The sequence below is a fragment of the Pteropus medius genome, unplaced genomic scaffold (genome assembly GCF_902729225.1).
Source record: "Pteropus medius unplaced genomic scaffold, Ma_sr-lr_union100, whole genome shotgun sequence".
Lineage (NCBI taxonomy): Eukaryota > Metazoa > Chordata > Mammalia > Chiroptera > Pteropodidae > Pteropus > Pteropus medius.
In genome coordinates, this window is record NW_024354502.1 from 3,520,596 (window position 1) to 3,547,394 (window position 26,799).

The window sequence follows — 26,799 nt, forward strand, 5'->3', positions numbered from 1 at the left end:
GTTAAAGCATGTATTTTAAAAAATAATTTAAAAGTTCTTTTATAATTATAGTCTTCATTTTGAAAGACAAGACCTGCTAATTTAAATTTACTAAGTTAAAAAGTTAAGATCCTTGCTATTTCTCAAAAGTTTTCATCTTTAAATTTTGAATGTCAGTTTTTATAAGTATAATTCTTAGCCATATTAATTTGTTTCTTATGAAAAATACTGCTGTGTAGCTTTATAAACCCCTTTTGGTGCATGTTTGATTTTTTGGCATTTAATATGATTTGCTTAAATTATTTTGCATACAGCATGGTTTGTACTTAAACTTTGTAATTTTTAATGTTTTATATATTTAGTGTAAATTTTACCTTATCCATTGGAACTTTTGGTTCAGTTTTTAAAAGTCTGAGCAGCTATTTATAATGATCAGAAATACATGTAACTGAAACCCATAGTCCCCAAATTGTTGATTAAATAACAGTGATTTCATCTCTGTTCTTTTTATAAATCTCTTTTTAGGTTAAATGTGATTTGTGTTGTCAAGTCTACTTCCTGTACTTTCTTGGGAAAGATGCTGGGGTGGGACCTGGAGCAAATATTAGGTGGGCAAAAGATCAGAAACTGGATAACTGGGCACTTTTTTTTTAAAGAGTATTGAGTTATTTATAATTAAAGGAATAGTATATGCATTAAACCGTTCATTAAACTGTTCCTTTTATGTCATCTCAGGGTGAAGTTGCTTTGGTACTTATTAAGTCTATTATAAATGATTTTGAATTTTTCCCTTGATTTGTGATCTTATGTTGATGTTTAATTTACTTCCACAATAACAGACTGAAACAAGCTATCACATTTAGAATTATCATTGCCATAAAAGTATGATAGAAAACAAGACTCTTTTTGGTTTTCAAATTTTCTTTTGTTTCAAGTTTAGATTTATACCTTGTAAAGTATGGTTAAATTTAATGGAATGTTTAGTAATGAAAATGACAAATTATAATCTCTATTAAATAATATATAGAATTCGCTCTATATATATATCAAGGGAACTAATTCTGTTTTCCAGCACCACCATTGTAAACACATTTTATAATGGAAACTAAAATGAAGAAACTACAGGTGTTTCGCTTGCATTTCTTCTACCAAAGTTTTTGATTTTCAGTTTAAATACAATATATCTCCTTGTAATTTATTTAAAAAAGAAATACACTGGGCATAGCTTATTCTAAAAATATTCTAGAAAGACTTGTTAATGTTTTTTATAAAAAAAGTTATTTTTAAAGAGAAATATAATTAAGGGGAGAGATATAGGTTAAATCTTATAATGAACTTCTTAGACCTATCTTACCTATTTGTGTATTAGAATCTTTTGCCAATTAAAATAACTTTGCAGTTGATTGGGGCTTAGAAAATTTCTTTCAAGGATTTTGTTTTAATGACAGTTTACCTACATTCTGAAAATGGGAAACTATTTTTAGTAGGGTGTAGTATTAAACAAAAATGCAGCAAGATAGGAATAATTTGACATACTTTTTCTGAGAAATTTTGCAAATTTTTTTAAATCCTTTAATTTATGCCTTTTTTTTTTGACTCAGTAATGCCATTTAGGAATCTACCTTAAGGAACTTTCAGAGGAACATAAAAAGATTTAGGTACAAATTTAAATTAGTGTTATCTGTAAATGTGAAAAGGAATAAATATCTACTAATAGGGGATTAGTTAAACTGTTGTACAACATATGATGAAATAAAATATACCAATAAAACGATTGACTTAAAAAATTTAAAGTTAAGGGAAAATACCATATAATGCTTTGTGAAAAACATCAGAATACAATTTTTTTACATCTCCATAGAAAAAAGATTGAAGAATACATCAAAATGTTTATTTCTGATAAATTATAGGTAGTTTTAACTTCCTTTTGTTTCTCTGAATCTCATTAACTTTCTACAGTAAACATGTATAACCTTAGTTGAAAAGTATAACTATTTAGATAAAACAAAGGAATTTAGTATTTAATGTTATTTTCTAATTTTTCCTTAAAAATTTCTCTTAAGTGAAAAAACAAACTCAGCATCCTCATTCTTTTAATATATATAAATATGAATAGATACTTATGTATAAATTGTATATTTGTATGTGTGTATGTAAATATGGCTTATTTAATGTAAGGTGTTTTCAGTAAATTCTGATTGTAGCAAACAATTTTGACTTCAAAGTACAATCAGAGGCCCAAGGCATTGTATAGCTAGGTTGCAGGCAGTTCTATTTTAAAACTTGCATGTTGTATATTCCTGAAAAGCACAGTTTAAAAGAATTGTCTGCATTGTTCTAAGCACTAATATAAAGGGTAAGTTAAAATTTACCTTGTATGTTTATAGCACTAATAAAAATATTTGAATGTATAAGTTATATTTTAGTTATGAAGTATTCTAAAATATTTTAGTAAAAAAACCTAGTAGGAATTTTCCAAGATGAAAGCAAATGTGAACTTTAAAATAGTAATTTTGTTCTTCTATGGTTAGAGGTCATATAGTCATTGCAGTAGAAAAAGCTTGATTGTAGAATTACTGTCCTAAATATATGTCCTATGAAAAGCTTCTCCTTAATCTTATCAATCAAACAACTATTATTATTGGTTACCTTTCAGTATAGGAAAAAGAAAAAATAACTAACTGGAATTCAACTTATTAGAAACTATAGTCAGTTTCTTCCCTCACCAGATGTCATTTGATGTTAAAAAAATGATAACAATAAACAGTCGGTCAGGATTTTTTTTAAAATAAACTTTTAGAACATAGCCTGGGATACAGAAACCTCTGTGTCCTATAGCAAAACCTGGGAACCTCTGACACAACTGGAATGATTTCTATTAATTTGGTTTTCTCATAGTGCTGAGAATTGTGCTATGTATTAGGAGGTACCTGTGTGCACAATGGAGTCTGATACATGAGTGTCAAATTTAGACCACGGGATGGCTAATCAACAAAGAAATGCAGTAGAAGGACTGACAAAACCCATGTACCAGCAACTCATTCACCCAGATCTAGGGAGTCTCTTTATTGTATGGCCTTCTCTGAGGCTCGCTTTAAAAAAATCTCTCTTTTAAAAAAAAAAAATCTCTGCATTTGTTCTTCATCTGTTTTTCTTACCTTATTCTGTTTCTCATTTCTCCAATAATCTTTACTTCCTAATCTGACTTCCCCCTTTCTTTAAGTGAACACAGTAGAAAACTTAAAATTTCATAATTTATGTAACAAACTATAAAGAGCAGCTGGATTAAATACATTTTTATTCTTCAAATAGGGACAAAAGCCTTAATTTGTGTTTTCTTCTGACTCCTTTCTGATTTCCTTTTTATGTGACAATGCTTCTTAGTTTTATGTTCCCCGAATAGATAATAATTGAACATTAAAACAATGATTCTGATGAACTAGAATATTCCAATTCATCAAAGAATTATTTTTTAGAAATTCGGTATTACTTAGGTAGTAACAGCTAACATTTTATAAGCTACAGCAGTCTTCTGGTTACTTTAGTTAATGAGAAAACCGACTGAAGCACCTCATTCTTTATATGTTCTAAAATATTAGAGTTTCTTTTGATTAAAAAAGTGAAATTGTTTTAAATGTTTTAAGTTGTTTTCTCTAATCTTGGTGGGTTACTGAAGCAAAATAAAATATTGAAAGTGTTGAAAAATCTTATATTTAAAAATGCAAATGTTTTTCTTTGTTTTTAGGATTTGTAATAAATATCTAGAGGTTTTTATATAAGGAAAAGGTTTGTCTGTACATTAAAATGATTAAATACATTTAAATTCTCAAGGAAAGATCCGAGGGAGAGATAGTCCCATTTCAAATACTTTTTATTTGATTCGATACAGTATGAATGAGTAGTTTGCAACAATTCTCTTATTTACTTGCCCTCCAGCAAAGACTTTTAACTGTAAAATTAAAAGGGAAAAACATCCTATGTCTCATAGATGCTTATAGATAATTTTTCTAACCTTTATATTTCTAAATATGGAACCCTATTGAGAGCAACTTTTTGAACAGTGAGAAATGTTTAATAAAAGGGGAAATGTAAGGATATGGATGTTAGTTATTTTTTTGCCACTATTATGAATAAACACACTTTAGGAAAGCAGAACATTTATTCAATTAAGGGTTTTCATGTCTGCATTCATGAGGGATATTGGTCTGTAATTTTCTCTTTTTTGTAATTTCTTGGTTAGGTTTTGTTTTTAGGATTATTCTGGCCTCGTAAAATGAATTGGAAAGTATTTCCTCATCTTTTATTTTTCTGAAAGAGCTTGTGAGTTTGTGTAAGATTGGAGTTCTTTAAATGTTTGATGAAATTCACCAGTGCAAACATCTGAGCCTAAAGGGTGCTATGTTAGCAAAGTTGTTTGATAACAGATTCAATTTTGTTACTAGATAGAGCTATTCACATTTTTTGTTTCATCTTTATGTCAGTTTGGATAGGTTGAATTTTTCAAGGAATTTGTCCATTTCATCTAAGTTGTTGAATTCGTTGGCATAGTTATTCATAATATTCTCTTCTTAATGTCTGTAGGATCAGTAGTGATGTCTCCTCTTTCATTCCTGATATTAGTAATTTATTCTCGCTCTCTTGATCAGTGTGCCTAGGGGTTTATTAATTTTATTGATCTTTTTAAAGAACCAACTTTGTCTATTTCCTTTATTGTTTGTTTTTTATTTCATTGATTTCAACTCTTTTTGTTATTTCCTTCCTTCTACTGCTTATTCATGGTTTACCTTGCTCTTTTTTTCTTATTCTTAATATAGTACTATAGGTCATTTATTTTAAATATTTCTTCTTTTTATATAAGTATCTCAAATAGTAAATTTCCCTCCAAGCATTTATTTAGTTGTATCCCACGATTTTTGATACGTTGTATTTTTATTGTTATTCAGTTTGAAGTACAGTTGATCGTTGAACAACGCAGGGGTTAGGGATGCCCCCCTGCTCCCTAGCACGCTGTTGAAAATCCACATATAACTTGACTTCCTCAAAACTTTACTAATAGCCTATTGTTAGTCAGAAATCTTACCGATAATGTAATGTGTCAATTAACACATTTTGTATGTTATATGTACCGTATTCTTACAATAAAGTAAGCTAGAGAAAAGAAAATGTTATTAAGAAAATCATAAGGAAGAGGAAATACATTTATGGTATTTATTAAAAAATATCAGCATGAAAGTGAACCTGTGCAATTTAAACACATGTTATTCAAGGGTCAACTGTATTTTCTCTTTTAATTTCTTTGGCTCATGTATGTAGAAGATAATAATTTCTAGATTTTTTCCTAGATAACTTGTTATTGATTCTATTTTGGTCAGAGAATATATTCTTTATGATTTTAATTATAAGTTTATTAACACATGTTTTGGGGATCATATATATGGTCTACCTTGATGAATATATCTGAAGATGAAAAATGCATTCTATAGTTTTTGGGTGTAGATGTTTAAATATCAATTGGATCAAGATGGTTGATACTGTTCAAATAATTTATATTTTGCTGATCTTTTTGCATAGTTTTCTATCAGTTGCTAAGAGAGAGGCTTTTATATCTCCAAGTAGGATTGGGAAGTTTATAGGTTGGCTGGCAACACATTCTCATAGTTTTAGTTTATCTGAGATATAGTTTGCCTTCATTCTTGAAGTATAATTTTTCTGGATATATAATACTGGACTTATAGCTTTTTTTTTTCTTTCAGCATATTCAGATAATTGTTCTCCTGTATTTAATGTCTTCTTTTTTTCTGACTGCTTTCATGATATTTTCTTTATTATTGATTTTCTTCATATATGTCTTATTAGAGATTTATGTCCTCTACCAAATTTGGGAAGTTTTTAGCCATTTTTCAAAAATTTCTCGTTCTTTTTTTCCTCATCTTCTGGAACTCCAATTATACATACATTGACCTTTCATATTTAGCCACAGGTCCCTGAGACTCTGGTTTCTTATTTTTCAATCCTTTTATTCTCTATTCTTCAGATTGGGTGATTTTTACTGACTGATATATCATCATGTTCACTAACTCTTTTATTACCCCCATTCTGCTTTTAAGCCTATTCAGTTCATTTTAAAATTTCAGATAATGCATTTTTCAATCTAGAGCTTCAATATGGTTCTTTTTTAAAGCTTCTATTTGAGTGTATTTTCATTTATGTCTTTGAGTATAATTTTAAATTTTACTTTAAAGTTCTTGTCTACTATTTCTAACATTTTGAGTCATTTTGGATTGGTCTCTGTTGTTTTTTCTCCTGGAAATGGGTCATATTTTCCTCTTTTTTTCTGAACTAATTTTGGATTGTATCCTAGTCATTGCTGTAATTATGTTACAGAAACTTTGGATTCTGTTTTATTATTCTGAAAGATACTGATTTTTGTGTATTTGTTTTAGCAGGCAATTAATGGTTAAGCTTAAACTATAAGCTCTGTCTCTTGGGCTGCATGCAGCTCAAATCTTTAGTTATTTTACCTTCAGCTAGGAATTTTTTGGGTTTCCCTATATGGTTCATAAGTCAGCCATATATATGAACTGAATGTATATTTAGGGCTCCTCCTTTCTGACTCTGTTCTTTCTAGGATTCCCCTCTTAACTTTCCAGTCGCTTTGATTATCTTGCAGCCTATCTATTGATTCTTCCGACCATAAAGATTGAAGATATAGTTGTCCTACATGTTGTGGATTCAGGCCTGCCCTCAGGCCAAAAGCTGCAGCAAACCAGTAACTCATTTAGTTCCGTTCTTCCTTCTAAGTGTTGATTCCTCCCCAGAATCAACCTATTCTGGGTCATTTTGCAGTGCTTTCGGATGGTTGGTTATATTATATTTTAGTCTATAGTTTATTGTTGTTTTGTGCAGAAGGATTGGGTCTAAAAGAAGGTTCAGTATTGGAAGTGGATCTAAAATTTTTTAAGCTAAAAATAGTTGGAAAATATGGTATTGCAAAGTACATTCTTAATGGTCATCTTATTATTTTAAAATAATCAGAAAAGAAGAGAGAAATTATGGTGTATGTAAAACACACACACACACACACACACACACACACACACACACACACACACACACACACACACATACATACACACACACACACAACTCCGAAGTCTGCTGAATAAAACGTTGGATTACAATGTATGTCCAGTGTAAGTATAGGTAGTTTACCTATGTCAAAAGAAAAGTCTTAAGATTAAGATATATTTATAGGGAAATAAAATTGCTGGGGTTTATTGTGACTGTTTTTTAGGGAGGTCATATTAGCAGCCGTTACATTTTAAAACCTGCATATATTGCTGAAGCCTTGGGCTTATGTCTGAGATTGAGTTCTGTTGTGTATTGTACATCTAATGTTTTTTACTTCTGATATATATTTTGTTTTGATTCAGTTAATATAGTAAAGAAGATAACTTACAGTGTCAGAGTCCTCAAAACTATCAACTTATAATTTAGAAAATTTTTGATGGGTACCTTTCAATAAAATTTCCACTTCTAGGAAATGTTCCTTTCATGTTTCCTCTTGTTCCTCCTTGGGTTCTCTGTGAAGCAGGAGACAGATCTGTGCTTTGATTTTACCTTCGTCTCTATGCCGCCAGTGGTTTTCTTCCCTGGTCTCTCTCCTTTCCTTTATATTTCTTTATCTTTCTCTCTTTTTTGGAAAAACATTTTTTTATTACCTTTAATTTCTTAGTCCTTATGTGTAGTTGGAACGAAAGCTTAGGATACTGTATGTATTATATGATTTTTTTTCTCTTTACTGCTACATATTATACATTTGCCTAGCACTTATTCTTAGGACTTGTAAAATATTTTAAATGTTTTGCTCAATATGTAGGGAATTTGAAGTAAAACCAAGGACTCTGTATACTCTCATTCTATCGGGAAAGTCCTGCTTGTTGAATTTTTAGGTATTTCGAGATGTTCAGTCAGTTGACAAGGACGTCTCCTCACAGTGTTAGAACCGTAGTGATAGTGAGTAATCCCGCTAGCAGATGGTTCTGGTATGTAACTGCTTTTGCATTTTTACTTCACCAGAAAACTCTGTGGACTACAGTAGTATCCTATACTCCTTGTTAAAAATCTGGAAAACTATTTGCATGCTTTCAAAGTAAATTTTGAGATAATAGTGCTAGTCAAAGAATGGAGAACATATTTTAATCAGATGTAAAATTCTACAAACATTAGTATATCTTCATTTCTTAACATTTCTTCAAAAAGGAAGAACAAAACTTAAACTTGCATTCTTACAACTTTCTGAATAATATGATAATTGATTAAACTCTAGGTTTTAGTGTATTTCTTATGGTAAAGCCATTATGGTTCTATATGCTTTTTTAGTAAAATAGCATTCACAAATATGATCAATACTCCTTTTTCATATAGCTTATCAGTAGAGATTTATTTGCTCTTTACTTTTTTTAAACTAAATTCTTAAGTTCTTATGTTATCATAGGTTATAAACAAATGTTTTAGAAAATGTGCATTGTCTGTAATGTGTTGCCTTGAAAAATCTGGTTGTCTAAATCTTTAGAGTAGAATAGTCTGTGGTGTGAGTTCTTCCCTATAGGTTATCATTATTTCTGTGGATTGAGTGATGATGAAGAAGGTAGGATTCTTAGCCATTTACCATAGCTTACTCCTGTACTTGCACAAATGGTGCAAGAGTTATTGTTATGGGATTAGGTAGATTGCATTTTTTGTAGTAATTGTTAATTTGTAGATTTAATGATGGCACTTGAAGATATTCAATATATATTTGGGAAAACTTTGTGTGTTTATTATGACATATTATAAATAGTATATTGTTACTTGTTGAATAACACCCTGCTTTTTTAGGTCATTTTATTGTGTAAAATATTCTATATTATTCAGTAGTGTAGGTTTCAAAACTAAAAATATTTAGTATGTTATCAAGAGATTATTTAAGGAACAGAACACAATCCAGTGAAGTCATTGGTGTAATACATTTAATAATAGTTTTCCTATTTTTGAAAGACACCTAGGTCTCTTTGAATATTATTTTTCATGTTATTAATATTCATTTGTATGTATATTTCTTAAGTCATGTAGGGTTGCTGTCTTAAAGAAGGGTAGCTGTATTTTTGCAGTGTTTTCTTTTTACTGTAATTAATGTAAACAGGTTCATTATATAGAAATAAGGACTTAAAAACAAAAAAAAAGCAAATGATTTACTCATTTTTGTTTTATAGTCTTGTAATTTAATCCATACCAAGTAATATTTTCTGTATGGATAATTTGGGTCTATTAACCTAAAGTTAATTTATGAATAAACTCTAATGTTTTCTCACTTTGTAAATCTGCTGGTGTTTTCTTCATTGTAATAAAAAAGAAATCATGCTATAGTAACTAATTCTTGCTCCACACCCTTTTTTTCCCCTTTAGAAAAATTGGAAGCTCGACCACCCACCCCAGGACAGCTGAGATATGGTAATGGTTCTATAATTGTTAAATATTGTGTGTCTATCGTTTGGATGTAAAATAACTGTATCATTCATTGATAGTATAAAAGAGTCAGTGAATTAAACTTTTCCAGATAGAGTGGATTATCCTATTTATTATGCTGAAGCAAACAGTTTATAAGCTTGGTTTAACACATATCACAATATTACCAAGTTTCTAATATTATTAACCATATGCATTATCGTTTAAATATTTTACCGTCTACAAGTAGAATTATACTTATGGTAGAATTTTGCTTAATTCTTAGGAAAAAGGATATATTTAATTCAGTTTGGATTTAAGTTAGGCAATTGTCAAACTAGAATTTCTAGGCTCAAGGCTAGGTGGAACTGTTCTGTGGTGGAGAAAATACCCCAGGCTTTCTGTTTGTAATAATGAAGAAAGTAAAGTTGATTTAAAACCACCAGGAAGAAGAATCTTAGGATGCTTCTGGTATGCTTTCTTTATTATGATAGGAGTAAATATTCAAAGGCCAACGCTGAAGTATGTCAAACAGTTTGGGATCTTATAAAGACAGTTGAAGAAGAATTATTTAACAGTAAAGTGAATTTGAGTAGGCTGTCAGTTAGAGCTAAATATTAGATGTGATTTGCTAACAATTACTGAGGTACAGAATATTATTTCCCAAAGGAAATTGAAGAAATTACAAATTGGAAGATCATTACATACTGGAGAGCAAACATAATTTTTTTTTAAACCTATTTAATAATTCTTTTTTCTCTCAAAGGTAGAATATAATTTATGTTAGAAATAAGTAACTTTTCCCAAATATCAAAATAGTTTAAGAATTTGTTAAGACTTCTCTTCTTTAGGTAATCTTTCCTGATTCTCCTAGCCTAGATTCATACAGTCAATATCCATAGCACTGTATAATACTATTATCACTTTTTTGGTCATATTGAAATTAACTATTTCTATGGCTGTGTTATCATACCCAGACTTCTTGAGGGCTGGTAACCAAGTCTCAAGCGCCAGTGGAGTATCCAGTACATGTTAATTTAATTTTTTGAAAATTATATTTTTTTCCTTTGGGTTAACAATATTTTTTTTTTTTTACTTATAGGACACATTTATTTAGGTCTAGACATAAAAATATGATATACATTTATTTAGGTCTAGGCATAAAAACATGATATATTTTATAGTTCAAAGTGATTATTATAGCAACGTGCCTTGGTTTTACAAACCAGGTTTTTACTAGGTTAGCAACTGGTCTAATCTTATTTTAATAGCCTTAACACCTAATTTAAGATATTTATAACTGGCCGGTTTTAGAGATGCTGTCAGAGTAACCCCCAAATGTTAAGTAATCTCAAAGGTTTCATAGTTACTTTGCCGTATTACATTTCAAAGACGATTGAGAAGATGATTTGTGGGACCTCTCTCCAGAGATAAATTTAAGTAGTTTTTTCTTCACTGTAAATGTTTGGGGGTTTTTTTTTAGTAAATTTTTAAAATTTCATTATACTTTTTTGACCTATCAAATTTGTGCTATGTTTTTGGAAATTGGAATTATATATATGTTTTGGAAGCTACTTATTATAAAATTTTTATGTCTAGTAGATTACTAGACTTAGGCAAAAAGTCAAAGAACCAAAACTAGGCTATTTAATTGAAAAATCCCATTTCATTATGTTCTATTTGATTTTTAACATACTCAACTGCATTTAAAATAATATTCTTTATAATTGAAAAGATGCTGCTTTTTATCTAGAATATTCTTACTTGATAACAAAAAGAAATCTGAAATGACCTAGGATATCTACTATTTTCCCTAATCTTAGTCTTCGATAGTGCTTGTGGGTAGAAGTGCTTTTGTTTTGTGTGTTTTTTTTTTTTTCTGGTGGGGTTTTTTAGACTGTTTATTAGCCTTTCCTGGTTGGTACAGAACTCAATTTGTAGTAATATCAAACTTTCTTAACTTCTGGCTTATATTTTAATTATACTTTCTGTGGACCTAACTAGATTAAAAAAAGACTCTAAAGTTACTGAAACTGAACACATATAACCAGTTGATTTAAGGGACTATTTTTTGGATATGATATAAAACTCAGAGTTTTGATGTTTATCTAAAAAGAGTCCTCAGTTGAACTGATGTTGACTATACATTGGAAATTTATAGATTAATTGGAATAAAGTCTTTTAACTATCCCCAGCTTTTAATCTGTTTCACAGTCTGCCTTCAGTTCTCTCAGTCTGGAATTCTCTTCCTTTTCAGGTTAGTGGTCCTCAACTTAATTAACTAATATTTATTGAGCATCTACTATGCACTAGGCATTCTGCAATGTGCTGAAGATGCAAATGTGAAAAAAGGGAGGCTAAATGTATAAAAATATATAGGTATTAGTTCTTCCTAGTTACATTTCTATTATCTCAGGTTATTCAGATTATATTATATACTAGGTAGATGAGGTAAGGTGTGCCTTTGGTAAGAATAGGCCAAATTACATTTTTATTTAAATAAAATATTGTTTATAATTTGTGAAAGTATTCAGGGATACTGATGCATTGTGTGGTGGGGGAGACTTTACACACAGATGTCCAATATAAATGAGATAATCACATTTTTCTAATGTTTGTTTAAAAAATTGTTTAGTGAGTAAAAGTGACCAAAGAGCTTTCCTGAAATTTAATTCAAGGAATTTCTTATTATTTCTAATGTGGAAATCAATTTTATGATATCAGTTTTTAGGTATAAGAGAAACAGATTGATGTCAATAGCAATTAAACAGGTAAAACATGGTGTTCATATGTATTTATTTATTTGTTCTGCCATTAATTGTATGTAATTCATATGTATATGTGTGTTGCCAGTAAGAAAACACAAAAGCCTAACACAATTGTTTTTACGTGTTATGTGTTTTTATTTTATTTTATTTTATTTCTCAGTATAGCTTCTATCAAGAAGCTAAACTTATAGCAGGAGCAGAATCTTTTGGCTATGGGGAATGGAAAGCAAATTCCAAAGCTTATCAACTCTACTTAAGAGAGATTTTGATCATATGGTCTGTTTTTGTCGTTTTAAAATAATAGAAATCTTAAAATATATTTTCTGTTTTTGATGTTTTTCAGTATTCATCCACAATGCGATACCTTTCATAGGGTTTGGCTTTTTGGATAATGCAATTATGATTGTTGCAGTAAGTTCTCTCTCTCACCCCTTCTATTTTGAGTTAATAAAGAAATTTATATGGTTTATATTTTCCTGATTATTGCATATTATAACTATAAAATTATTAATATAATGAAGCTATTTTTTACTATATTTTATGTTAGATTATAACTAATTTTAAGACATCACATATATTAATCATTAAAACTTTTGGTAAAGCATTATCAGTAATAAACATTTATTGAGTCTATAGTATACTGTTCTAGTTTCAAGATTCTTATTAAAGAAAAAAGTATATAAAATTTTCTGATGTTATTTAATTCACATTACGAATTATTTAATTCAGCAGTTCACATCACACATGTTATTTGATTAGTTCCTTATTCAGTTTTCCATACAAAAATGTTTTAAAGGATGTTTCAATATAGTCAATCCAGTTAACCTGAAGATATTTTAAATTTCAGTTTGGAACACTGAATATATACCCCTTCTGTCTTTGTTCCATTGTAGTGTTAAAAAAAATTCTCCTTTGCTGTGGTCATTTTACTGTAAAGGTGTTCCTTAAAAGTGTCGTTTAGCTTCAGGGATGGCTGATTTACCTTTTTACCGTCATGTGACACCTTTTGTTAATGGATACCAGTATTGGGTCTAGATTCTAAAGTTATAAGTAAGCCCATGATTAAAATGCAGGTATTCTGAACCTGCCCAGTGCTCTATCCATTTCTCTTCACTGACTTTACAGCTTTTTAAAAATTCTATAAATTCTAGTGATTTTGTAGGAAACCGCTTAAAAAAATGGAATAATGTTAGGATTATTGAATGTGAGGAAAATACATATGAGAGATGCAAATTGTGTGTGTGTGTGTGTGTTTTGGAGGTCACATGTACTACAGGTGAACATAAATCAAATATTTGGTTTCAAATAGGGATAAAAGGATAATTTATATTGTATAGATAATAAAATTTGCTTAAAGATTATCTAACATTTGTTCATTCAAGAGTGTTTTGGGGTTTTTTGCTGTATAGTCTTACTTTATGTCCAGATTGATGGGAACAGGTATCCAAAAAGCCTGGCCATTCATCTGGTTGAGGAAACTTACAGGGTAAATTCACAGATAATACTCTAGCATGCAGATAACTGGAAGGTGACAGGCACTCACTGGAAAATTCCTTAGAGTAGTAGGGAAAAAGCCTCTGAAATATGATTTCAAAATGCTAGTGTTTTGACTGATTTCAACATTTTTCTCATTTGTATATAGGAATCAAATTGGCATAGTATTGAATGTAAACTATAACTGAAAAATAAAAATAATTAAATTAAAAAAAATCAAAGTGGCCAATTTATATATCTGCGAATGTGAGAAAGTTATTCAACCATTTAGAACTACACTGCCTTTTCTGAAATTGCTAAAATCTGAATTGGTTAGATTATTTAAATAGTTAATGTAAATCAAATCTAGTTGTAATGAAAAACCCATTATGATGAACTTATAACTTGTAGTTAAGACTTGCTGTGTTTTTGAATAGATTGTCTGAATTAAAGTCTCTCTGTGGCAAATATTTCTTTCGATTTTATACAATTCACTCAACATTTTAGATTCTCTCTATTGACAGCTAGTACCTCCCATACTACATATAATACTACCTAATAATCTTTTTTTTTTCCCCACCTCAGTAGAGCAGATATTAGATAATTCAAATGCTGAAAGACCATTCTTGCTACAGGGAAGTGTTGAGATGATATATTTTGCATAAAGAGAGACTCAGGTAGATTTTGAAGAGAGATCAGAATAGAGAAATTGGGTAGCTTTTTAGATCTTGAATAAGACCTTCACAGTCTGGTCTCATTTTTTTTGAAACAAATATCTAAATAGAGCTACCAACCCAAACAAAACAAAACACCCACATTCTAGAGTCAAATTATTGTAATATTGTTCACTATTTTGTGCTACTTAGGCCTGTGTCTCAGTATAACTGAGACTGGACTGTGTTTGCAGGCCCCATATGGTTGACTCCAATTTAGTAATATTTGTTTATTACTAGATTATTTTTCTAGTTTACATTGAAATCCAGTTTCAGGGACTTATCACCAGGTTGTTATTTATATAATGCTAAAGTAAATATTTAAACCACTGGCTCAATACCTGATTAAGAGTGATAAGTGTCAAAAATATTATCCTGTGATAATTGCAGACTAATTCAGGGACAGTGAAATTTTCCAAAGAGGCTTTGTAATAGACTGCTGAGACTGAAATACATACACGATATAATTAAAGAACCTATCAAAAGGGAAACAAGAGATCATTAGTATAATAAGAAATTTTTTCACCTTTTTAGAAAAACACTGATAGCTTCCTAACATTGTGGGACAGCTATGCCTTTTGAGATATAGTTAGTTAAGATATTTGCTTCTTTTTTTCTGTCATGCCATAGACATTTGATGTTTTCCTCTTTCTTGTTAGGTGTACTCTCTGGGCCGCTGCTGCCCGAGTTACAGTCATAAAAACAAATTCGTATAACTTCTTGTAATAGATTTTTTGTTGGCTGCTGTTCATACTAAGTTTTTAGTTTCATAGTTTTTTATTATGTTTTTGTTATTGAGATTGCTTTTTGTAACCGAGTGTGATTTGGGGTTATTGTTCTTATTAGTTAGGATAGAATTTATTAGAATTCTAGAATAGATTAATTGTATTAAGACAATGAACCAGGTATAACTTTAAGACAACTAGTATTAGATTTGTTTATAATTTCTAACCTGTTAACATGAAATTTGATGTAATTGGAAAAAAGTAAAGGAGAGGATAGTCCATTGCCTTCACATTGACTTTGATTTTATTTGAGGCTTTGTATGCTATTAGAAGGACTTTCAGGTTCCTTACATTTAATCAAATGATTAAGCACTTAAATACTTTTTAAATACATGCATTGCAAGCAGATTCTTCTTGGGTCATTCCTAACGATTCATTCCTGTTAAAGATGCTGTTTTTTATTTTTTAAACACTGTAACTGTCAAACACTTCTCTTCTATGTTAAAGCTCCAGGAGTTTTTTTTGTTTGTTTGTTTGTTTGTTTTTGCATCCATATTTACAGATACACATCTTATTCTTTGTGCCTGTTCTTTTCTTTCATTCTTCAGAAATCTCTTTCTTTGAGTACCTTTACAACCTTATAATTTTAAGTGCCTGGGAGACTTTTGTATATCAGGCTGTTTGGACTATATAAGAACTGTATTTTAAAGGGATGGAACCAAAAGCCTTAGGGGAAAGAAAGTTGAAAATTTAACTCAGCTTCTCTTCACTTTTGTAAATAATTGAGTAATGCAGTATTTCTACATTCCAGAGAGAGCATTCTTGCTTTTTTTCCTCACAAATATCATTGAGATTTTAAGAATTTCCAAGCAGCAGTATTTAAGAGAGCTTTTGAAAATTAAGTCCATTTATGGCAGCACAATAGATTCTAGAATTTCTTCTTTATTCTAGCATTACAATAGTTGAATCTTCTTCATTTTAGTTCCTTCTCTTTAAAATAGAATTAAAAATACGAGCCCCTCTTTTCTTCAGAGGAATGAGATAGATATAGAAAATCTTAAGTTATCTCAATAAATAAGTTCTGTGAAAATACAACAAAGCTTCATTTTTGTTATAGATCTATTGTACTAAATGCTGCTGTCACTTATAAATGAATCATATGGTCTCACTATTTCATGGCTAAAGAACTAAGTGTCATAAGATAATTTTTGAAGTCTGAGCTTTTGGGTCCCTAGAAACCGATTTAGTCCTTTTAATCTTTCATAAACTAAATAACAGTAGCATAGATATATCATTCAGAATTTAAAATTTAGATGAATTGGTCATCTTTGTGTTCAAAAAGCTTTGAAGTATCTTTCTTTGTGATAGGAAAATACAGATTCTAGCTTCTTAATGATGACTTGTACTGCTGTGTGTGTTGATATTTTTTATTTTTATGAAAGCCTAATTTTAATTAATAAAATATTGATATTTCTGCATATTTTGTGTATATAATTTTGCTGTAAAACATGTTGATTTAACTATTTTATGTTTTTATTAATGTTCTGCTATTCTTTTAAAGTCACTTCAGCTTTAATTTTTAGGATTAAGTTCTTTGTAATCATTTTTCAGGGAACCCATATTGAGATGTCTATTGGAATTATTTTGGGAATTTCAACTATGGCAGGTATTTAATAATAGTGATATTATTCCATTGTTTCTATATAAGACATTTCAGTAGGTTAAGTTTAGAAGAGGATAATTTGAATGAGTTTGCTCATTGTCTATCTCCTATATCCTTTTCCTCTAATTCTTAATTTTGTGTATGTCGTACTTTTTTTTCTGAGAAATTCTAGGTACTTTATGTTAGTTAATTGATAACCGTAATCTAATCTATACTGACTATCTAATCTATACTGTTTAAAAAGTTTTTCTCTTAATTCAGTGTTACCCTAAAACCTTTCTGCCCCTTTTATTTATTAAATTATTTATTTTCAAGTTGGGTAGAACAATCAGAGAAGGAAATACAACACAGAAAACCTAATTTGGTTCTATCTCCTTCTTTCCCCTCAGTTAACACTCTTTTCTTCATAATGTTGAAATTTGAGAATGGTTCTGTGTAGTGTTTATTATCTGGAACACATGAAGTCAATGAAAGAGACGTTTCTTCTGATTTTCTTAAATTTCAGAGCTCTACATATGGCTTTTTACTTTTTATCTTCCAAATATCCAAATTCCCTTAAACAAATATTATCTGAAAATTACAGCTACAAAATACTGTAGAGGTGTTTTAAAATTGACACCAAAATGGAACCTGGATGCCATAACAGAAAAACCCTACTATTTGATGGAGGTAGAATAGTATAATCTCAAGAGAATTGTGTTCTATTTTGAAATCTTGAGATTCAGAGCTATCCAATGAGTTACTTTAGATATAATTGTAATTTGAGAAATGTGGTAATTCTAACAGACCAGTGCTTTATTGATTACATAGTGATGTATTATAATGATTTTTCTGAATTCTATATAATAATTCACTTGTCTGTTTTTTACCTTTTTAGCTGCTGCTTTGGGAAATCTTGTTTCAGATTTAGCTGGACTTGGGTAGGTCCATTCATTTATTCATTTGTGCATGTATATGCTTACTTACTCTTTCTCTTATCTATTTTCTTTTAACTGAGAAGCCTTTTAAAAAGGGACATTTATTTGTGTGTGTGTGTGTTTTAGAACTAAATTTTAAAATTTTGTATTTCTAAGTTAGTAGTACTAAATCTTTGCTGTGCCTCAAATATAGATGCCTGGGTTGTACCCCAGTCGTGTAGAATTAGTGTTTTTGAGGACTGGGCCCTGACATTTGTGTTTAATAATCTTCTCAAGGGATTCTGATAGAGGCAAACATTTTTTCTGAAACTACCATAATGTAAGCAGCGTTCAATATTTATATGTATCTTATAGACATTTCCAAGGATGAGACAGGATTAAAAGTAAGAACCCCTTTTTATTTCTCTACCCTGCCCTCCCACTAAGCCCAGAGATAAGAGATACAGTTCAAATGTGAGGATACTGACTGGGCATGTTTTCTAGAGAGAAGAACTTTCAAAGGGAGTATATGGCCAAAGCATACATGTTTTTGGGGGGCCAGTTTTTGCTCTTTTTACTCCATGTAGCAGGAATGATGAAACAAACTGAGGATGTCTACATAGAAAAGGCCCGTTTTCTCTCTTTCTATTTTTACATTTTCTCCAAGCAGCAGATGGCTTAGGCTGCTTCCTGAGCCTGGGGAAGCGAGGAAAGTATAAATTAGACCAAGCTGGCATTGTGGTAAACATACTCTCTCTTGCTCAGTCTTTGGTTCTCTTTCCTCCTTCCTTGGTTCATTGGAGTGGTAAGTTTCGAGATTTGTATTTGGGTCTACTAGAAGTCTACTTAGCCCTATAGTCTAGGCAAAGGCAGCTTTGTAAGTAATCTAATCCTATGTATTAGACTTTTGCACTGGAGTTGGGGCCAAAGCTATTGCTAAAAACAAAGTTTCTTTGTTTCTGGGCCAAGGCAGAAATTTTATATTCCTGGAATTCCTGGCATAAATCTGTAACGATATCACCTCTCAAACATTCCAATTCCCAGTTTCCAACCGTAAAGTTAATGCTATAGCTACTGTGATAGCTTTCTGTATTTAACAGAACCAAATGATCTAATAGATTTTAAGGCCATTTAGTTTTAGATTGCATCATAAAAATTATTTTTGATTAGAGATAAAGATTTTGTTGGGAGTGTTTATATTTAAGAACTATTTCTTCTCTGCCTTTAAAAAATATCATTAAGTAGCAAATACCACATTTTATCAATTCTCAGATATACAGCTTTTTTAGACAACATATCTGACATTGGGATCCATCTTCTAAATGATGGTATATATAGTTTAGTTGGCAATTTTTTTTCTTTCTTACAGCTCATAAACAGAGGTTATATCCAATAAATGTTGTTGACTTAGAATTGATAAATACCTGAGATTGCCCTGAAAATTCTGGGCTGTTTTTCTTATTATACCAATCTAATGCATTTTGGAAATTTTTGCTTTCTAATGACAGTTATTATTTATATCATGTGTTAAAGTTCTTTACTTTGAATTTAGAATAAGTGCATAAATTATTATAAATGTTGCAAAAAATTTTAAATACTTGATCTTTTTAAAGTAATGATAGAGAATAATTTTTCTTAAATCAATTAATTTATCTATTGAATATATTAATGTGAAAATAGTTTTAAACTGGATTTATTTGTACACAATAAAAAAATGAAAGTTGTAAAAAATGTTTATACCATTTCTAGGGTGCCAATTACAGGTGTAAAATTATCTTATTTCTCTTTGCATTAATTATTTTTTTACTATCTGAGGACATTTGTATGTCTCTTTAAAAACTTATGTTCTGTCCTCATATATTTTTAAAGACTTGCAGGCTACGTTGAAGCTTTGGCTTCCAGGCTAGGCCTGTCAATTCCTGATCTCACACCAAAGCAAGTTGACATGTGGCAAACACGTGTTAGTACACATTTGGTAAGTACTTTATATGGTTTACGATAATGAATTCAGATAGCCAGACTAAGACACCGTATAGTTCAGTCCCTTGAGAAATTTGATCTGAGTGGAGTTTTTAATGAAAATTGTTCAAGCCTTGGCAGTTTTCACAGGAAGAGTAAATTTTTAGTGACTCATTTTTTGTAGGTATACTTGATTTTTAAAAAATTCTTTATATGCTTCAGTTAATCTTGAGGAGTATCGGTTATGTACTAGACATAAACTGAATAATAAACTATAGTTCTTTTTGTGGACCGTTTCGTAGAGAACCAGACATTTAAAGAAATTATAATTTAACATGGCATGCAATAATAGAATAATGCACTAGATATAGCAATAGCACAAGAGAAATATTTAGGAAAATATTTTGTTTGGTGGGGAGACTTCTTGGCAATTGTTAGATCTAAGCTGATTTTTTTTTATTATTGATGAGGCATTTACTAGATGAACAAGAGAATTCCAAGTATATTAACTAGCAAGTAGAAAGGCATGATAAAAACAGTGCGTGTTCAGAGAAATACAGGAAATTAGGAATTGCTGGGATATAATATATAGTAGTTATGAATAGAAATAGCAGTAGAAAACTGAGTTGGAGAAACATGAGTGGATCAGACAGGAACACATTTTTCTATCTAGGCATAAATTACGCTAAAGAACTTGAACCACATACCTAGGTGATGGAGTGCTAGTGAATTTTAAATAGAAAGGAAACTAGATGGATTGCGATGCCACCAATTAAGTCAAGAAGAAAAGGAGGAAGAACAAGTTCGTAAGGGAAGAGAGTAAGTTCTGTCTTGGGCACATTGAATTTGAGCTGCTAGTAGAACATTCATGTGGTGACACCTAGTAGGCATTTGGATTAAAGGCGAAGAGTTAGAGAGGTCTGAATTAGAGATGATGGGTGTTATCATTCATTCATTTAACAAATATTTATTGTTTGCCTACTATATGCAAGGTACAGATCTAGGAGTTTTTATTATACTGGTTAACAAAACAAGATCATTTTTTCTAGTGGATCTTACTTTCTAGCATGGGGGAAAGAAACACTTAAAAAATCTGACAAATGAAATATTTAGTATATTAGAAGTTTGCAAGTGTTATAGGAATTAAAGAAAAAAAGAAAGCCAAGCAGGGTAAAAGAGGTTGGGAGTGCTAGGATAGAGACAGACTGCAGTATTAAATAGAGGGTCACTGCAGGCCTCACTGGAAAGGTTGATGATAGTTAAAACCATGGGAAAAGATTGTTGTATAGGACAGTGGTTCTCAAAGTGTGATGCCAGACCAGGAGAATCAGTATTACCTGGGAACCTGTTAGAAATGCAGACTCTCAGCTTCCACCTTGCACCTATCTGTTGCTGTGTAAAATTACATGTATATGTATCCATATTCCAGGTAAATTGAAGTGAGACTAGCTAGCTGATATCAGCCAGAGTTGTTGAGGAATAAGGATATTCTAACATTCTAGCAATTAGGTTTAATGTGTTAGCACTATTGTTGGTATCAAAAGAAGATTATTTTCCTGGGGTCTCCTCTTCTCACGCAATTGATAATTTTGTTTTCTCTCAATATTATACGCAGGTCCATTTCCCCTTTTGTATAACAAAAGCACCTCAATTACTAAACCAGTGTGTATGTGTGTGTGTGTATGTGTGTTTTGCTAAATAACCCCAAGGCATATGCATTCTATTCCTTATTTGTTGATTGTTTGTTTTATATTACGATCAAATCTATTCTGTAACATAACATTTGGTTATAAATAGCATGAAGTAATTGAAGTTAATCATCCACCATCTAGTTATGACATAAGCTAACTCGGAAATTTACCTTTAATAGAAAGTATGCCAGTGCACATGTAGGTTCTAACTGACATAAGTTGTATTTTAAAACTTCATTTGTAATTCGGTTGTTTGAAACTCTGAAAATATTTTCTTGAAAAACAATATTGCAGATGTACTCAAGTTCACTGGTTAGCCTCAGTGTAGTTAACTATAGGGCCTCGTATCATAAAATCTGATAATAATATGTAAGTAACCATTTTTACAATGGGAAATATGTTTCAGGTCCTGTATCAGGGAGCCAGAGAAAGGTATCACACTTCTTTCCTCCCTCCCTGCCCTGTTGACTTTATGCCCCATGGCGATAACAGGGTTGGAATTCAATGACTGGCATTCCTAAAGTGAGGGGGAGGAAAGCTTTGGTTTCTATGGATGGTCGTAGCAGGCATTCTGGGTGGGAAGAGGAAGTGGAATCTATTAGCAGTGATCATTTCATGTCTATGGGAAGTCAGGAATCTAAAGTAGAATATAGTCTCTGTGAATGTACATAAATAAGTGCAAATGTTACAAGGTCAAAATAAGAATCTAGGTCAGGTTTTTGCCTATATTTAACATCTTTTGATGTTAAAATATATGTACAATTTTTAAAAAGTGTTTTTCTACTTGAGCATTTTTTAATATTATTTTTATAGCAATTTGATAAAAACTTCCTGTTTGCTTTGAACTTTATCATTTGTTCTAGACCCTTTTTGTAGCTTATTTTCATATTTAAGTTACTGTGATCAAAAGAAATGCAGTCACAGTTGAATTTTATAGTACATAGTAAGTGTTCATCATAGATACTTAAGCAAGGATTCCTCTTACAGGGATAAAATAACTTTCAAAAAATGTTTTCTTTTGTTTCCTTAGGGCAAAGCTGTTGGGGTGACTATTGGCTGCATTCTAGGAATGTTTCCTTTGATTTTCTTGGGAGTAGGTGAAGAAGATGAAAAACTGGAAAAGAAAAATTAACCCTCTTAGAGAACCTATAAAAATGTAAACTAATGTACCTCAATTATTAAATATGCTGTCACAACATTTAGGAATTAAGACAGTAACAGTGTATAGATATGGGATCAAATAATTCAGCATGTATTATGGAAAACACTAACTTATTGTGGCTTGGTTTTCTTAGGACATCTTTTTAAAAAAACTGTTTATCATTAAGTGTAAATTGTTGAAATGCTTTTTCATCAGTGGCAGTTAACATTCTACCTTTTCCTTCTCTTTCTTTATATATCAAAATATCACTTAAAGTGTCAGTCATTGATGTACTGTAATGAGTTGGGGTTTGCTTATTTGTTACTTAACATGTGTACTTGCATGAAAGCATTTCTGTTGTTCCCTATAGTTACAATTCAATCTTAAGATTTTTCCAAATTACTTAGGATGTCTAATGTCAGTTGAAGATTTTTTTACTATCCTTTTGGCAATGAATTTTGTACTGTTTCACAGTAAACATTCACAATCATGTAATTGCACACATTTTTTTAACTCCCATATCTATTCAAATTGGATGCAAACTTTAAGTATTTTAAGTCTCTATTACTCATTTTCATTTTATGACTTTACTATTTCAAGAACCAAAGGTTCATCAGAATGAGCAATTATGTGGTCTCCCTACTACATAAAACCATGTATGTTAAGTGTATTATTTATAATTGAGGTTTTAACTTTTAATGTATCCATTTTGAATAATTACGTGGTTCCTGAGAGGAAGAAAATGATTATTTTAGGGTATTTTTAATGGAGATTGTGGAATTGGGTTAACTTAGGGGTTTGACATGACACTTGGAAATGAAGAGGCTAAAAAAAATTTTTGTTTGAGAAATAGAAAATGAGAACTGTCAAGAAAGTTTATGGTATAAGTGGTAAAGTTGAAGTGATGTTTATAAGGTTAATGAGATATAAATTATATTGTTTGGGAAGGAGTTTTTTCCCCCAAAGTGTCTTCTCGACTGAAGTGAATGAGTCTGAGTACTTATAATCCTGATGCCATTATAGCTTGTTTAGTGAATTTTATTTCTGGATAACTTCTTTTGAGGTGAAAACTAAATATTTTATATTTTGCTTTTTGCTGTAGATAGTCTAGTAGTCAAAAGTTACATGAGTTGAAATCCTCTCCTTTTTTGATCATTTTTCTTCTTTTGTGGTGTTTAAATCATATTCTAGGTTAAAGTTACTTATTTCCAGTCTTGTATATCTGATTTAAGTTAACCATGTATGAATCATAAATTTTAATTTTATGAACCCTTAAAGATTTTTAGCATGTGGCCTGTTACACATGCTAAAAAATTACTCTTACTTGTTTGTAAGAGTAATTAAACACATTATGGAGGAGAAAAACTGAAATTAAAATTACACTTTGGGTCACTGCAATCATTGGTAAATAGATGCAAAAGAAGGGAAACTTACAAGATGGCTGTCTTCACAGCTACCTCATTTGAAAGTTTTATTTGCATGTATTTACTTCGAGCTCTTATTTTTAGAGGAGCTGTTTTTCCCCACAAGGCAATTTGTCATAAATTCTCTTCTGTGCACTTCAAAGTAATTTAGTGCTATCCTTTAATTATAGATTTTTGAGAGAAATAAGTAAATAAGTCATAAACTATAGAAATAAATATATGCGATTCTTATTGTGTAAAATATGACACAGTCTTGATTGGTCAAATTAGAATCATAGAATTTGCTATCATAAACAGGATTGTGGTTTGTATCTTCCACATAATACCACACACACCAAAAAATTATTTTTATTATTTCAGATGAGAAGATTAGAGTGCTTATTAAAAGATTTTTGTAAATGTTTATGCGCTTTTGTCCCTAACTTATATATTGCCAGTCCTTTCTGTTTTCTAAAAAAGCATTTTATTGTGGTGCTTAAATTTTCTTATTAATTAAATCCCATATCCAGAGACTTGCCTGTGAGTTTAGAAAGGGCTTTTGATTATTGGTTTGTTTTGTTTTGTTTTTGTTTTTTGCTGTTGAAAATAACCCAGTCCTACAGAATCTTTCAGTTTGGCTTAACATCTGCAGAATTATTTAAGATGTCAAAATATGGAAATTCAAACCTTCATATTGAAAGATATTTTAATTTATAGACACAATAAAAATTTTCATCATTCAGGTAATTACTTTTCAAGAAATAATAAAGCCCTTTTGTCCTTAACCTAAGGTACACATTTTTTCAAGATCTTATTCTACACTAATATGATGATCTGCACAAAGTGATTTCTGAAAAGTTGTTCCTTAAAGATAATTACGTCATACAGTCGATTATTTTGTTACTTTTCACAAAGAAACTTATTTCAGATTGAAACTGGAATTCTTATTTCTCATATTAGCTATTTCTTTATTGGCAGCACTATTACCGTGGTTAAATGCAACATGAGCTATGTGCATACTGTTCGTTTGAAATTTATGTTTTTCGTGTATTATGATTTATTGACATGTTGATGCATGTAAATTGGGTGCGTTTTGTTGCCACTGTATGTTAAATGGTGACCAATGTTTTTACAAAAGAATTGAACAACAAAAAAAAATCTTTTAAGAAATTTGGAATGTGGTTTTGATTTTGAAATTTGATTTTCTTCCTAATCTTGGAAGGCCCTGGTTATTGTGTCACTAAAGGAAATAAGATTAATAGATGCAGATTCGTTACAGGGCATTAGCAGTGTCACTGAGACAGTAAAATGGAACTCTACCATCTCACTGAAGTCCACACTTGAGATACAACATTACAGATTATGAGAGAGGAATGATCCCACATCGGGATAATTTAATCTTTAATAGGATGCCAAAAAAAGCTGTCCATAAAGAGATTGGCATAAATTACACTGATAGGTATTTATAGCAGAGCTGTCTAAACCTTCTATATAATAATGCCTCAGTTACTTTACTCCTTTTCTCTGGAAGGTGAACCTCGAAGATAATGGAAGTGTATATTTTACCACAAAAGTTTGTCTAAACCATTTTGAAGTAAATCTAATTTTAGAATTATATTTTCTTGCCATCTTAAAAAAGTGTATTAAATGTAATCTTTTTCTTACTGGGCTAAGCATCATTTTCATGGATATAATTATTGTGCTTTAATGCAGTGCCTTTGGAATCTGGTCTTTATAGTTTGATTTTCCTTCCATTTTTTTTTGCTACTCTCACTCCTGGCAACTGCTTTGTCTCTCTAATTTGCTGCTTTTCAGCTGTATGAACTTGGAAATTAAATAGCCAGTTTTACCATAAATTATTTGGGAAATATTAATAAATTGGCCATGGAGCCTGAGTGATATGGTGACAATGATTATAAATATAATGTTAGACCCCTTTTATTAAGCACTTATTTATTCCTATGTACTGTGATATCTTACACACATTATCACATTTAATTACTTTAATAACAATGTTAAGTTGGTGCTATTATCCCTATTTGAGTAACTTGAGACATAGAGAGGTTAATTTGCCCACAATGTCACCACTAATAAATGGACTGGAATCCACCTTTGTCCAAGTGTAAAGCCTATATTCTTAACTTCGATGCAGTTGGGACATCAGTTGCATGAACTGTAACATCTATTCTCTGCTTAGGTTCCTTTTTGCTTCTATATCTATGAAATTCAGTAGAAACTTAGCATTTGTTAAAATTCAGTAGAGACTTAGCATTTGTTAATATACATTTATATAGTGCTTTACCACTAATAAAATATTCGGATGTTAGACATAAATGGGGTTTAAGAGAAGTAGTTGAGTCAAAGAAAACTGTTAGGTAGTTAAGATTATTTTCCTTTTTTTTATTGAGGTATAATTGACATACAATATTATTTTAGTTTCAGGTGTTCAAAATAATGATTTGACATTTGTATACATTGCGAAGTGACCACTACACTAAGTCTGTTTACCATCTGTCACCATACAAAGTTACTAATATTTTTTCTTGTGATGAGAACTTTAGGATTTATTTTCTCAACAGCTTTCAAATTTACAATATGATAATATTATTGACTGTAGTCATCACACTGTACATTACATCCCTATGACTTATTTATTTTATAACTGGAAGTTTGTACCTCTTGATCTCCTTCACCCACTTTGCCTACCTCCAACCCCCTTTCCCTCTGGAAACCACCAATGGTTTCTATATCTATGAGATCTATTTTGTTTCATATATAAGTGAAATCATACAGTATTAGTCTTTCTCTGTCTAACTTATTTTAGTATAATACCCTTAAGTTCCATCCATGTTGTCAAGAATGACAAGATTTTTTTTTTTTTTATGGCTAAGTAGTATTACAT

The 26,799-nt window shown here is 30.6% G+C and overlaps 1 protein-coding gene across 1 annotated transcript in view; it reads left to right on the forward strand.

The window, feature by feature from the left end:
• TMEM65 (transmembrane protein 65) overlaps positions 1-25,074 on the forward strand; it is a 41,506-nt gene extending 16,432 nt beyond the window's left edge. Inside the window, exons 2-7 of the mRNA XM_039853988.1 lie at positions 9,427-9,471; positions 12,577-12,644; positions 16,756-16,810; positions 17,685-17,727; positions 19,573-19,678; positions 22,384-25,074. Of these exons, the coding sequence (XP_039709922.1) occupies positions 9,427-9,471; positions 12,577-12,644; positions 16,756-16,810; positions 17,685-17,727; positions 19,573-19,678; positions 22,384-22,485 (419 nt within the window). The 3' untranslated portion in view covers positions 22,486-25,074. The remainder of the gene's footprint in view (positions 1-9,426; positions 9,472-12,576; positions 12,645-16,755; positions 16,811-17,684; positions 17,728-19,572; positions 19,679-22,383) is intronic.
• Positions 25,075-26,799: the final 1,725 nt, after the last annotated feature.